General features: G+C 42.6%; 1 protein-coding gene across 1 annotated transcript in view; it reads left to right on the top strand.

Moving 5' to 3' along the window:
- Positions 1-455: 455 nt before the first annotated feature.
- The window catches only part of LOC123503706 (neuroligin-4, X-linked-like), a 267077-nt gene continuing 252402 nt past the window's right edge, over positions 456-15130 (top strand). The window contains 1 exon segment of the mRNA XM_045253687.1: positions 456-1381. Within this exon segment, the coding sequence (XP_045109622.1) occupies positions 946-1381 (436 nt within the window). The 5' untranslated portion in view covers positions 456-945.

The following is a 15130-nucleotide window of genomic DNA, read 5'->3' as shown; positions in this document are numbered from 1 at the left end:
GACGAGTATTCTTAGCCTCTTGTGCCTCTTGGTGAAGTGCAGATGCGACACTACACTATTCCCTCCCACACCTTGCTGACGGAAATAGCAACATCAAGTACATATTCCGCCACAACACGTGAGAGAGAGAGAGAGAGAGAGAGAGAGAGAGAGAGAGAGAGAGAGAGAGAGAGAGAGAGAGAGAGAGAGAGAGAGAGAGAGAGAGAGAGAGAGAGAGAGAGAGAGAGAGAGAGAGAGAGAGCAGTAAAACTAATGAATTGGTGAGATGAAAATGGAAAAAGAGAGGGACAGTGGAGGGGAACCGGGAGGGAGACGAGGATGGAAGTGTTGTTTCTCCATCTACAAGGGAGTGTTGATACCAGAAGAGGTGTTCAAGTGGCAAAAAACTAAGGGAGGGAGCGAGAGAATAAAGGAAGCTGTGTCATGATCCTTTATCTGGTTATGTCCTTGGAGGGTTTGTTTGTTTGTCTGTTCCTGTATTTGTCCGGATTCCAGTTGACGAATATGTGACTTAATGCACAAGTGAAATCTACATTATGTTGACCGTATTTTTAGATCTGTCGAAGGAAAAACTGGCTTTGTAAAATTTCTCAAGATGTACGATAATTTTTCAGGCAGCGACGGCAGGCGCGCGCCAGTGTACCGGCAGCAGTAGCTTGGTGAGGACCTGCGGCGCGTTCTCTCGCCGCTGCTCTCCTCCTCTCGCGATCCCCAGAGTCGCGCTACCCGGTGTACCTCGCGGGATGTTTTAGAGGGCCTGACACTGCGGTGATCTGTTGTGCTTCAGGAATTCAGTACTAATTACCATGACAAAGGGAATATTATTGTAATAAACATGCAACCACAGTGAATAAGATGAGTCCCTTGCATTGTGGCTAACTCCACCCATCGCTGCCCCTCCAAACACCGGCCAATTAAGGTACCTGTGGCCGGTGATCGAGAGTCATGAGGTCTCGTGTTGCCCCGTGCAGGGCGTGGATGGCCTGCTCGCTCATGCTGTTCCTCGCAGGCCTCAACAGGAGCGAGCAAACTGAAAAGACTTCCACGATATCAACAAAGTATGGCCAACTTCGCGGGTTTTACCGTCCCGTTGCGGGGTACGGCCTTCGGGTGGCGACCTACCTCGGGGTTCCTTATGCCACCCCTCCAGTGGGTGCCAACAGGTTCAGCCCAACTCGCACTCTTTCCCAGTGGGTGGGAGTGCACGAGGCGTTAAACTTCGGACCCGCCTGTCCCCAGCGACTGCCCGACACCTCAAACGAGACAGCAGCACTCACCCACATGTCTCGTGGCCGCCTGCAGACCTTGAAACGTAACTTGCCCGCCCTTAAACGCCAAAGTGAAGACTGCCTTTATCTCAACCTTTACGTCCCGGATGAAGGTAAGGATATAATTGTATGACACCACCACCACCACCATCATTACACCTTTTATGACCATCACGCATCCCATCACCATCACCACCGCACCACCATCACTGTGGCAGGTAAGCTCAATATTGTTCCCTGTCCGTGGTGCTCAGACTGCAACTGCTTAGCATTCTGAGAGTGAACCCCAAACACAAATAAACACCTCGCACCTGTGCATAACACCGGCCACACGCGCTGACGCTCCGGCCAGATGCTGCACCCCGCAACGGCCGAGAGAGAGAGAGAGAGAGAGAGAGAGAGAGAGAGAGAGAGAGAGAGAGAGAGAGAGAGAGAGAGAGAGAGAGAGAGAGAGAGAGAGAGAGAGAGAGAGAGAGAGAGACATCTGGGAGAGAGAGGCACACACACACACACACACACACACACACACACACACACACACACACACACACACACACAGAGAGAGAGAGAGAGAGAGAGAGAGAGAGAGAGAGAGAGAGAGAGAGAGAGAGAGAGAGAGAGAGAGAGAGAGAGAGAGAGAGAGAGAGAGAGAGAGAGAGAGAGAGAGAGAGAGAGAGAGAGAGAGAGACCGTCATAACACGTTGTCAAGAAAATAATCAGAAAATGGATTTATAATTGAAGAATGTCGCGTTCATTGAAATTTCCTGCGTCTTCACATCTCCGACACAAGTCTACGTGTAACTCAACGAACATTTCACAAACAATCCAGAGAGGCGAAAGGTTTAATGTTCCTCGTATCTCCTTTTTATGTCTAGCAGCATCAGTGACTACGAGAAAATAAAGAAGAAAAGTTACGAGAAATACGTGGGTGAAGACAAAAGAAGAAAAAAATTCCTTGTCTTCTTTTTATCATTAGTCTGACATCACGCAAGACCGATTTTGACGAAGGAGAAAAATCAATAAAGACGTAAAGCAAAAGGACAATATCGAACACAAAAATTATTAACTTCTTCAGTACTGGGACGCATTTTTTTTACCTTGAGTTTTGGGTACGATTAGACTTTTTTTTTTACATTAGGAAGTGTCTATGGAGGAGGTCAGAAGATTAATGGTCAGTCTTCATTAGTTTAATCTCCACATAAGCATTTGAAGATGTAAAAAAATCACCAAATAGTAATCAGAATGAATATGGAAACGCGTCTTGGTGCTGAAGGGATTAATAGTCTCTAGCTCAAACAATAAAAAAAAGAGGAAAGTACAAAAGGTGAAGGTTACGAGAGTAGATAATAAACACTACAGGAACTTACTCTCTCACGGAGGAAAGACGTCAGCGGGAAGTGTGTATCATGCTTCCTTTTGCGCTCACTGCCACATTAAGGTTCCCGCAGCCTGGAGACTATGACCGTGACAGATAGCTTTCCTCACTGCCTTCACCACGACCCATCACGAGAATGCTATAGAGAAAGCCTTTGCTAGAGTGAATGTTGCGCGTGGAATTATCAACATGTGCTTTCAGTTTTCTTAAGTACAAGCCGCTAGTAAAAGTCTAATTTCTCGTCAGAGCAATGCGTAAGTATATGGCTGTTTTCTTTATAATATAATAACGTTTTTCTCTTCACTGTAAGTCATCAGTAACTGGCTTTATTTTCCTTCATTAAGGCGTCAATAAATGGCAGTTTTCCCCTCAATGTAATGCCTTAATACATGGCATTCCTTACGTCTTCCATTATATCTTAGGATCATTTCAATCATGCTGATAAAAAAAGTAGAATATAGTCTTGTGTATTACAGCTAATATGATACGCAACCTTTGCTTGAAAGTCTCATTCACATTTTCCCTCAAATTTTAACGAAAATTCACCTGCACCAAGAAAATCACAGTAATACATTCGCAAGAAGGCGTTGCAGGATTAATGCAAGCTGAAGGTATTTCCTCACATACGAAAATGAATATATTAGTGGTCTCGTGGTCTCGTATAAATATATATAAGAAATACATTACAAAGCTCCATGTAAAGGAGATAATCTTTAAACATTCTTTAAAAAGGAACAAGAATTAATGAAAATTAGAAACACGAGGCAAATATGACCATTATTTTGATAAGAGATATTTCAACAGGCAATGAAGCTCTCGCCTGTCTCGAGCTGAAGGACAGACATGTAATCAATATCTGGCCATGTTCTGCAGTTTCTTACCATTAAGGACGAGAAGTTTCCAACCACATCTGAACAAAAGGGACAGGTGAGGCACTGGGCAGGTGAGGCATGGGGTGTGTCATACCTTGCCCAGAGAAACTATTGTATAATGAGGAGGGAAATGAGGTGGGGGGAAGGAAGGAAGGAAGGAAGGAAGGAAGGAATAGGTGTGTACATGTAACCACACAAAGGAGACAGTGTTCCTCTTACTCCCCTGTGTACTGAAACAGAGTGAGGAAGGATTCTTGCTTTGCCTCATTCTTCATCAAAACTACTCATCACGCTTGCTGTCTATAACACTACATTAAAAAATAGTTTCTGTCAATCGATTCGAATTTCATCTGTTGCAAAATGTGTAAGGCGATTGCGAACTGAATACAAGAATAAGAATTTATAACACAATATATATTTTACACCGACACGTTCTTCAAAAAATCGTTCACCCACTCGCTGCACGAACCAGGCTAACATTTTCTCTTACTAGGAAATTCTGAAAGTCCACATTTAAGTTTCCAGTTTCCAGAGCAACCTCGCAGTAAGAACAGTTTTTCTACAAAAGTACCCATCGTTTTGCAGCGGCTTGGAAGACTCATGAGCGAACAGGACAGGGCGCCAGTGGGGACGTAGTGGCCAGGATGATATTAAGAGGCTCGCAAATATCCAGAGAAACTAAGGCAGTCAGTTTATAAACTAAAGGGAACTGGAAGGGGAAGAAGAACGAAAACCAGACACAGACATACACACATATACACATACACACCATGAATGACTAGATAAGACATGATGATTCGGGGCAAGATTATTTTTCTAAGTGTACACCAGAAATTTATATACCATGTCTGATCTTAGAAAAAAAAAATCAAATTAATTCATTCAGCTGTAGTTACTAATAAAGCTCCCCATTCTCTGTAGCATTCCACCAGATACCAGAGCACACACACACACACACACACACACACACACACACACACACACGTCGACAGACAGAGAGAGAGAGAGAGAGAGAGAGAGAGAGAGAGAGAGAGAGAGAGAGAGAGAGAGAGAGAGAGAGAGAGAGAGAGAGAGAGAGAGAGAGAGAGAGAGAGAGAGAGAGAGAGAGAGAGAGAGAGAGAGAGAGAGAGAGAGAGAGAGAGAGAGAGAGAGAGAGAGAGAGAGAGAGAGAGAGAGAGAGAGAGGCAGAATACAAGCTTAATCGAATTAGGCGTTCTGAGTCAAGTCCACAATCCTTTGCTTCCAGACCTCTGCACAAATGTTACGTACGTTAACAGTTGGCGTGGACTTTTTCCCTCAGTGGGCGTCCGTCACGTGAATAAAACTATAAGGCAAACAAGGAATTAAATGCCACCTCGTGGTTAACTAATCGCTTTAGTATCTTATTGAAATGCTTTACCCGGCTTTAAAAATCCATTTCTATTTCTATTTGCTTTACTCTCTCCCTCGCATGAATGGATTGTGTGGCGTCATTTTTACTCATTCTCATGCAGGACTTGATAATATTTCATAACTTCATAATCCATTAATGCCTTTTCCTTTCATGAAAAAATATAATGAAATAAGATCCTCTATTCTCTTTAGTTTTCTTCTTCTTTCCTTCCTTTTCATTCGTGCAAACTACAGACACCCATTAAGTCTTTTCTAATATTCAGCATAAACACAAACACAACACACACACACACACACACACACATAAACGAAAGAGAGTGAGACATGGGACTCAGCAAAGCATTTTCTCAAGGCTTAAGAGCAATAACTAAGCTGGGTGACTTATGATTCAAGATTTAAAGTTCATGGCTGGTAGTTTATAGGATGAGGAATGGCTCATGAATCGCAGCTTATGGCTCATGTCTCACGGCTGCCAGCATTGGAAGGCGACGGACGCGGCCAAGTAGAGAGAAAGGCAGAGAGTGAAGTGAGTGGGGGAGGACAAGCCATGATGGATTCCAATGAGAGAGAGAGAGAGAGAGAGAGAGAGAGAGAGAGAGAGAGAGAGAGAGAGAGAGAGAGAGAGAGAGAGAGAGAGAGAGAGAGAGAGAGAGAGAGAGAGAGAATATACAAATGCTGGTAGTCACGTATAGAATAGAGATGAATGACAGAGAAGTAATGGTGCGTGTGATGTTATATAATGTTACAAAAAAAGATTAAATTCCCTAAAACGTATAATTTCATTTTTCTCGTAAGAATGAACCACTTTTTCGACACAAATTTTCATGTACTAATCTTTTTTTATTTTCCCTTTTCATTTTTTTTAACCTTTATATTCTCCATTAGTTCTCCTAGATTATATAAAGGGCACACACACACACACACACACACACACACACACACACACACACACACACACACACACACACACACACACACACACACACACATAAAGTTTGGATAGCGCCGTCCTCACCTTCCTCCTCTCAGATGATTAAGAAAGCCTTCACAAGCCATATTTCTTCCCCAGACCTACCTGTCCCTCACGACATTATCCCATCTACTCCGCCTCTCTCTCTCTCTCTCTCTCTCTCTCTCTCTCTCTCTCTCTCTCTCTCTCTCTCTCTCTTCATCCACACAACAAAGCTTCTATTTTGATTACTTACTTTCAGACGTGCTCCCCACACACACACACACACACACACACACACACACACACACACACACACACACACACACACACACACAGAGTTATCTCAATTTTTTTTTCTCTCTATTTTGTGTTTTGCAATTCGCAGAGACTGAAGTTCAGATTGAAGCACCATGTTATGCTGTGTGTGTGTGTGTGTGTGTGTGTGTGTGTGTGTGTGTGTGTGTGTGTGTGTGTGTGTGTGTGTGTGTGTGTGTGTGTGTGTGTGTGTGTGTGTGTGTGTGTGTGTGTGTGTGTGTGTGTGTGTGTCAGTGGTAATAAATAAATGAAACACGTCATTGTGTAGTCGATGAAGTTTTCTTTCAAAGAGATTTTAGTCAATAAGTAATGGAGAGAGAGAGAGAGAGAGAGAGAGAGAGAGAGAGAGAGAGAGAGAGAGAGAGACACACACACACACACACACACACACACACACACACACACACACACACACACACACACACACACACACACACACACACACACTTGGAGGAGGAGGAGGAGGAGGAGGAGGAGGAGGAGGAGGAGGAGGAGGAGGAGGAGGAGGAGGAGGAGGAGGAGGAGGAGGAGGAGGAGGAGGAGGAGGAGGAGGAGGAAGTAAGAAAACTCAATTCATCTTTCTGGACACACCCGAACACAAACAATACGACGTTAAAAACACCCAAACTTCTTGCTGACGTGGCCTTCTTCTGTGTTAAACACGTGATCGGAGGGAGACTACGAGTAAATGTTTCCTGGCGGAGTTAGAAAGGAGGGAGAGAAAGGCAGAGATCAAGGGCCTTTGTACCTTGGCCACACACAGATCCTTCTCGCTCAGGGCTCCATCAACCACCTTGTATATTGTTTTCTTGTGTATTTTTTTATGTTTTTTTTTAAGACACCCTTCTTACGTGTACCAAATTTCCCTTTGAATATTTTTTAAACAATTTACGTCCTGTAGTACGCTAATATATACATAGTCTTAAGTGTTTTCATAAAAAAATAAATAAATATAGATGATAGTCTAAAGGGTTAATAGAAATGCCTTCCTAAAGCGTTTCTTATCACCTAGAAAATGTTTCTGAGTCGGCTGCAAGATCTTTTTTTCTATGGGGGGTGTGCACAATCATGAAGGAGGGAAAGGAAGTATTATACAAAAATATGGAGAAGAAAATATTATTACCTCAAGATGACGCTAAGAGACCATACCTGTCCTGTAAACTGCCCTCGAAACAGCTGCACAGGAGATTAAGGTACCGAATGTCCCAGACGCTTTACACGCTGAGGTACTGTTAACCAAGCAGAAGTAAAATCGTGAAACTAGCTGAGTACTTTAACTAATATGTGTAATGTCCTCGTAACTTATTCTATTTCTTAAAATCTTGACATTCCGTGAGAGGTTTCATAAATGTCACCAAGCTTGCCTCTGATGTTGCTCACACGTCATCGCAAACAGGAAGGTTGCATTGTTTGCCTGTACTGACGCCATGCTAGATACATACCACTTTGTGACCCTTGACTGCTGCTTACAAGTGTCGCAATATGTCTATTTATCAGTTTAATTCACAAGTTAAATCCTAAAAGTTTTAATGCTTCAAATTCCGTAGATATCATCCAAATTGAACGTTATTCAGGTTAACTGCACCTTCCTTTTCGCGCAACGAACCAGTGGCATGTGTCGGTGTGATGCCATTCCTCTCCCAACCCATCACAGGCCCGCTGCTCGGCCAGCCTTCGCCCAAAATAGGTTTAATACGAGTCCAGCTTTAGCGGACACTCGAGCAGAAGGGAAATGAAAGATGAAATATGAACAACACTCGTGCTGGTTAAACGAAAAAAAAAAAAAAATGCTGAAGTTGAGAAACTAAAATACAGAAAGTCATCTAAAAGGAGTGAGCTAGGCAACAAGAAAATGGGAACGATCAGGAAAAGACATCAATCTATTTTAGGGTCAATCAAGACCATGACATCACGATTCCACAGAAGTGATTTGTCTTTACACAACCAAATTCATCGAAGTGGTCAACTCTGATGATTTCCCATTATTTTGAATAAATATTTGAAACTTTATGAGCAAATTAATCGTATTTTCCTTTAACTTTTATAAATTTGAAATTGATTTATTACTACTTTATGTTAGTGGAAAAATATCTAATAGAAACTATATAACATTTTCATGTGTTGGTCAGCATCAGAAAGACGAAAACAAAAACACATCAACAAATCCCCAAAGTATATTAACCCAACCTCCTGAATGCGTACGTTATCCCAGAGGTTGTGTTTGTATGTGGGGAGACAAGGCTGATCTCTCGGTACCACAGCTCTGTGTATGTGAGGTCTGTTGCGCGGAAACCCTCCAGGATCTGTGGTATCTTCCAAGTCCCTCATATATGAATAGTTTGTAGAGGCGGTGTATATGCGTATTTACATACCGCCACATAAAAGCTCTGGCCCGTACAAACACACACACACACACACACACACACACACACACACACACACACACACACACACACACACACACACAAAGAGCGAGAGAGAGAGACGCTTGCCTTTGTCTTCCACGGGTGCATCAATGGCCGGGGGAGGGTATTCATACTTCGAAAGAGGGCACAGGAGGGCGACTTGTCTTGGCCTTTACGGCTAAGAAAAGTATCATCTAGCGCCTATAGGGTGGTGAGAACGTGCTTTGTTGGCTCAGGACAGTTCAAAGGTCGTGTGTCTGTTGAGAGAGAAGAGGGAAAAGAGGAGGAGGAGGAAGAGGATGAAGAGGAGGAAGAGGAGGAGATGGAGAATAGAAGAGGGATACGGTGCGCCTCCTGTGTTGCTCCTGCCGACATAAAAGAAAAGAATTTACAAGAAAAGGGAGGAAGGCGCCATGTTTTTCGATACCTGTGCTTCCTGGCCGCCACAACCCATACGGAGGCGAGGAAAGGTGAGGCTTTTTTCACTAGTAGGAAGCACAAAGGGGACAGACAAAGGCATACAGAAGTAAATAAGCGAGCCAGTTGACAGCAGCTTGCAAGTGAGTGCATTTTACAGATCAAAAGAGCGAGAGCGAGAGCGAGAGCGAGAGCAGAGAGAGAGAGAGAGAGAGAGAGAGAGAGAGAGAGAGAGAGAGAGAGAGAGAGAGAGAGAGAGAGAGAGAGAGAGAGAGAGAGAGAAAGGAAATTTTTACAACACGAGGAGCGAATGTCGACAGGAATACAGAATGAGCTGGACAAAGAACACAGCCCACCAGAAGCGCCGCGAAGGAGACTGATGGACACGAATTCAGAGAGGCGTCTGGGACCTTGCAGCGCTGAGGGGGAGGGACGCGGAGGATGAAGGGAAAGGCCAAGGGAGCAGGGGAGGGCTGGAGTGCTTCTGTGTATCCACTAAAGCACTCATGTGGATGCTGGAGGACGCCGCCTCTTCCAAGATGGATGGCAGAGTAAGGCTGAAAACCACTCCGTACTCCTTACTCCTCCTTCTCCTTATTCTCCTTCTCCTCTGACTCTTTTTTTCGCTTTCATAGCACTCTTTCTTCTCCACTCTTCCTTCCTTTCTTCGTCGATTCTCTCTCTCTCTCTCTCTCTCTCTCTCTCTCTCTCTCTCTCTCTCTCTCTCTCTCTCTCTCTCTCTCTCTATGTTTTTCTTATTTTTCTGCTTGTTTTCATCTTGTTGTTCCTGTCCCTTATTTTTCTTTTATCTTTTTCGTCTTTTCTTCGCCCTGTTTTCTTCTTCCTCCTCCTCCTCTTCCTCCAGCTCCTTCTCCTCCTCATTCCCCTGCCCATCTCTCCAGCCGTCTAGCTCTAAAGGGGGTGGGCGTGGTCAGTGATTCGGGATGTCTGCTCGGAGGAAAGGAAAGAGGAGAGACGCCACCCTGGAAAAGACTCTCAAAAGATCAGGTAGCGAAGCCAGTCGTCTGTGATTCCGCCTAGGACTGGTGGGATTGCCTCGGGTTTGCTATTACGTTTCTAGGTCGGAGTGAAAGGCGATTTGGAGGAAGTTACCTTTGGCAGAAATTCACTCTTCGAGAAAAGAAGGAAAAAAAAAGACGAAAAAATATATATACAGAAAGAAATTTTTTGGAAGGAGTGTGAAATGGAGAGTTTTATTTAGTTAGTCAGTTATTCATTTGCCTATTCAAATGCTGATGTTTTTTTTTTTTCCTTTTCTAATTAGAGGATTAAATGGTGAGGGGAAGTGATTATAAATGTCATTGGAAGTATAAGGTGAATATATAACTGACGTGTAATATATCACCACTAAGACGTTTTTATAAAGAAATGTTCCTTAATTCACTTTGTCTTGTGTGCTGGCATCAAGTCAACCACTCAATTACCGTGCACAATCCTCAGTTTTCTTTAAAAGTGAAGCGGCAACTACAGAAATCGAGACACTTGTGATTACCTAGGAGACGTGTGAAGATGAAGAGAGAGGTGGATGAGAGAGGAGGTATAAGTAATGCTCACAGCGGCTCGCCATTCTGTGCTAGGTGCGGGGAGAGGTGAGGCAGCCAGCAATCAGAGGCTCAGTGAACAGTGGTTACTGGCATAATTTAACTTGAGCTGGATTTACGTAAGTCCCGGAGAAAGGCAAGGGGTGTGGAGTGTTCTCGAGAGGCCCGTAATTGGCTGCCAGCTGACGCAGACTGATCATTAACAGCTGAGTGAGGAGCAGGCGAGCCACCGCGTGATTTCTTCATTCAGTTGTAATTTTTCTTCGTAACAATGTTGTCAGATTGAGAATGCTGACTGTTGTTACTGCTACTGCTATTATTATCCGATTTACTATTATTATTATTATCGTCTTAGTAATAATAATAATAGTAATAATAATAATAATAATGACGATAATAAAATAGCCACGGATTCCATTAGCTGTCGTACAAATGCATCAAGGAGGTACTTGCCTATTTTTTTGCTTCTCAGGAGGGAAATGGTAAAAGGAGAGAGAGAGAGAGAGAGAGAGAGAGAGAGAGAGAGAGAGAGAGAGAGAGAGAGAGAGAGAGAGAGAGAGAGAGAGAGAGAGAGAGAGAGAGAGAGAGAGAGAGAGAGAGAGAGAAGTAGGGGAAACAGAAGGGTAAGAAATGTAGATGGAGAGTAAGAGAGGGGCGAGCGAAGAAGGGAAGAGGCACCCAGCGGAGGGAGAAAGGAGGCAAGGGACGAGGCGGGAGCTGAGAGGCGGCCAGGGCGAGCTTCACGAGGGCGAAAAAATGGATGTCCAACGCTGCAATACCAGGACGACCAATAGACGTGTCTTTCAACAAACGGAGGAATGAAATATTTGTACTAGAGCTGTCGGCCTGACCAGCGACAAAAGGGAGGTAAGGAAGGAGAAGAGGCAACACCACCACCACACCCGCCTTCTGTGTGTATCCTCCTCCTCCTCCTGCTCCTCCTGCTGCTGCTGCTCCGACTCACACCTTTAAAATACACAGTAATTATAGGAGGCTTTGATTTATAGTACATTGGGGGATGAAAGGTGTGTAAGGCGGCATTCCAAGGGACTCAAGGGCTCCATGCCTCCACGGGTCTGACCGCTAAGATTACCTGCACGAAAAATTAATGACCTGTGAAGGCGAGGTCAGGTCGAGGCTATACACGCCTGTCTTCTTTTCTCTTTCGGTATAAATTGGTAACACGAGGTAGAGAGAAAATAAAGATTACTTTTTAGGGAGTGTGTGTGTGTGTGTGTGTGTGTGTGTGTGTGTGTGTGTGTGTGTGTGTGTGTGTGTGTGTGTGTGTGTGTGTGTGTGTGTGTGTGTGTGTGTGTGTGTGTGTGTGTGTGTTGTGGCGGTGGTCAATAAAACTATCTATCTATCTGTGTGTGTCATTCACAAAAAGTATTGAGAAGTTATAAAACATAATAGTTTTCTTTATTTTCTCAGGAGACAATGAAACATTCCCGAAGGTTGACAACTGAAATGTCGAAATAGTGTCTCTTTGTCTGACTATTGGAAACAAACACAAATTATTTGTGTTAAAGAAATGAAAAATGAAAAAAAAATGCAGTTGATACAATTCTTTTCATTAAATAAAAGACGCATAACATAAAACGAACAATGGATCAATCAAATGGCTACTAGCAATGGATAAACACACAAAAATGATAAATCACGAGGAAAACTACAACTCATCGGGGAATTACAATATGTACTTGAGCAATAATTTCAAAGGAGGAGCGGCGATGGAAGTAGTGTGTTATTCCTCTGTATAGTCCCTTGTGTAGTCTCCCCTGTGAGGACACCAGATGAAAAGGCACACCCTCTTTTTTCCGTCACAAATTACCCATCGTTTCCTTCCGAGCCCCGGGACATAGATCTCGAGTAGCAGGAATGATTCACAGTCGCTCAGCTTTTTTTCATCCCCCCCGTCCCTTCCTCTCTCCTCTCCTCACTATCCACATCAAGTTCCAAGCTGAGGTCGGGGAGGGAGGTGTGGGGGATGAGTGGCGGCCGACCTGTCCCTCGCTCGCCGTCCAAGGCTACATTTATTTCCCACTCTGCCACTGAGACATTTCTGGAGCTTCTTATTTTTTTCTCCGGGAAAGATTAGTGAAAAAAGAAATAAATATATATCTTCCCTCTATCCGGTGCACCGTATGATACCAAGGTTGTCTGTAAGGAAAGGAGAGGAGACCCGAAGGAACTGTGTGGGGACGGAGGGAGGGACGGAAGGGAAGTTATGGGATGGAAAGACTAAGACGACGAGATTACTGTGACGTAAAGACGAAGGTGAAGGAAATACAAGGGAACATCGCACAGCTAATCGTATGGAAAAGCAAGAGGAAGAGAGAGAGAGAGAGACAGAGATATAAAAAACATGTGAAGGAAGGGAAGCTTAACGTGATGTTTATCGTAACAGAGGAAAAACAGTAGAAAGAGATGTAGTTCTTGAGGTAACATCACCGTAACTGTGAATAAAGAGGATATTCAGAAGATACTCAGAGATCCATGCAGGGAAATAATGAATATATTACACGATTTTGCGATAAGAGAAGATTCTTGAGAGGACAGTAAACAAGTATTCTGCACACAACTCGCAGGAAAGAAGGCAGTACTACGGCTTTAAAAACTTAATATATTATGAATTCAAAAATATAACATGAGGCAAAAAGCAAGTAAAAAACATCAAAGGATATAAAAAGTGTTAAAAATTAAAGATAAATAAAAAAAATTATAGCAGGGGACAGCACTAAGTCAGGTAGCTTACGAACCCCAACGAATATATTATGTATAAAATATCATGGCAAGAAAGAAGTGCTTTATAAAACTCATCGAAGGATATGTGTTTGAAAAGCAGTTCACTAAAAATGAGGTACAATGCAACGTTACATAAATTTCCACGAACAATGGACATATTCAGAATAATAATGACAAAACATACTAACAAAGAATTCAATACATGTGTCGCAAAAGCAATTATGTAAAAAAAAAATAATAATAATAATAAATTACAGGCAAAAAACACTGCGCTAGATTCTGTGAATATGAGAACTGGAACATGAAAATAATAATGTCCAGCAAAAGAGATAATAATACGTAATTTCAAAAGTGATAATATAAAAGCAGTTAGGTAAAAAAGAGAGGACCCTGCGCTACATAACCTGTGAGGAAGATAGGAGAGTATATATACTATGATATGAAGGATGGAAAAAGCAAGGGTAAAAATATCCAAAGCACTATACACTATGAGGGTGACTATAATATAATGTCAGGCCGAAGCAGGTTGGCAGGAGCACCCCGCGGCCTGTAATGTGTTGACGGTGATAATATATTCCCGGAACTTCCCGCCAGGCACCATGTTAACCAAAACAAGAGCACCGCCTGCACCTCCTCCTTCCTCCTCCGCCGCGCATCCCACTCCTCCTCAAACATTATACTTTATGCCTTAACGAAATTTATCTTGAGAGCGAGGAAGGGCCGCCACCATGCTTTACTTTAAAAGTGTGGCGGAAAGCTGACGACTTTCTGAAGCTAAGCACACTCTCCATATCAATGTTGGTAAGTGGAGTGTCGCTCGCTTCCTATGAGAGGCTCCGAGGAATGGCTCTACGGAAGCGAAGGTACTGTCATGTTTCTTACTCGATTATGTTTCCATAGTTTTCCTAATGTACCTTACACACTAATGTAAAATCCTTCTCTCTCTCTCTCTCTCTCTCTCTCTCTCTCTCTCTCTCTCTCTCTCTCTCTCTCTCTCTCTCTCATACACACACCAACTCACACACACTCGACTCTAACGAATTATTAATCACATCATTTTATTTCAGCAAATCTCGTCATATCTCATATATGAAGTTATTTCAATCGTTTTAAGGAAATTATACACTCCGTCTAGCAATCTCCTTTTCTGACTGAGTGAAAAACCAATATCTTTAATCCTTCTTCCTAAGAATCATATCTTATTGAAAGATTTTATTTTCTATTTCTCATTTTGGAAAAGCTTTAAGATTCAATCATTTCTTGCATAATTTGAAATGTTACAATTATGTTTAACGTATAAGGTGACTCATGATTTCAATCAACACTATAAATATCAAGATCTTTAAAGCTGACATGGAAAAAACAATGTCACACAGGAAAGACAGTATTTGCATTTTTTTTACTCTTTTGTGAATGTGTTGCTCTGAGTATTTCATGAAATTATTGAAAACATTATAGTTTATAAACACCTTTCTTTATTTTGAAGGACAGAGCGAGCCCTGCAGCTTTCACGTCTTGCAACAAGTCACAGCACGAAAGTTTTTAAAAAGAAAAAACTTTCTGTTCACTTAAAAGTGTTTGATTTTATAAAATAACAAACGCTGGATTTAGTATCCTTTTACTATTTCTCATCCTTTATATCATTTTCAGACTTTACATGAACTTTTCACTGTTACAGAGTGCGTCTTGCTGAGACACATCGACCCACGTTTTCCATTGCTGTATAATTCAACATTTGTCGTTGGAAGATTTATGTTAATTTTCCCATTCTATACACTATGTTTTCTTGACTTACTTTTAATCATTAAATGTCAAATATACCAAAAT

Source organism: Portunus trituberculatus, chromosome 14, assembly GCF_017591435.1.
Source record: "Portunus trituberculatus isolate SZX2019 chromosome 14, ASM1759143v1, whole genome shotgun sequence".
NCBI lineage: Eukaryota > Metazoa > Arthropoda > Malacostraca > Decapoda > Portunidae > Portunus > Portunus trituberculatus.
This window is presented reverse-complemented; position numbering and strand designations above follow the sequence as displayed.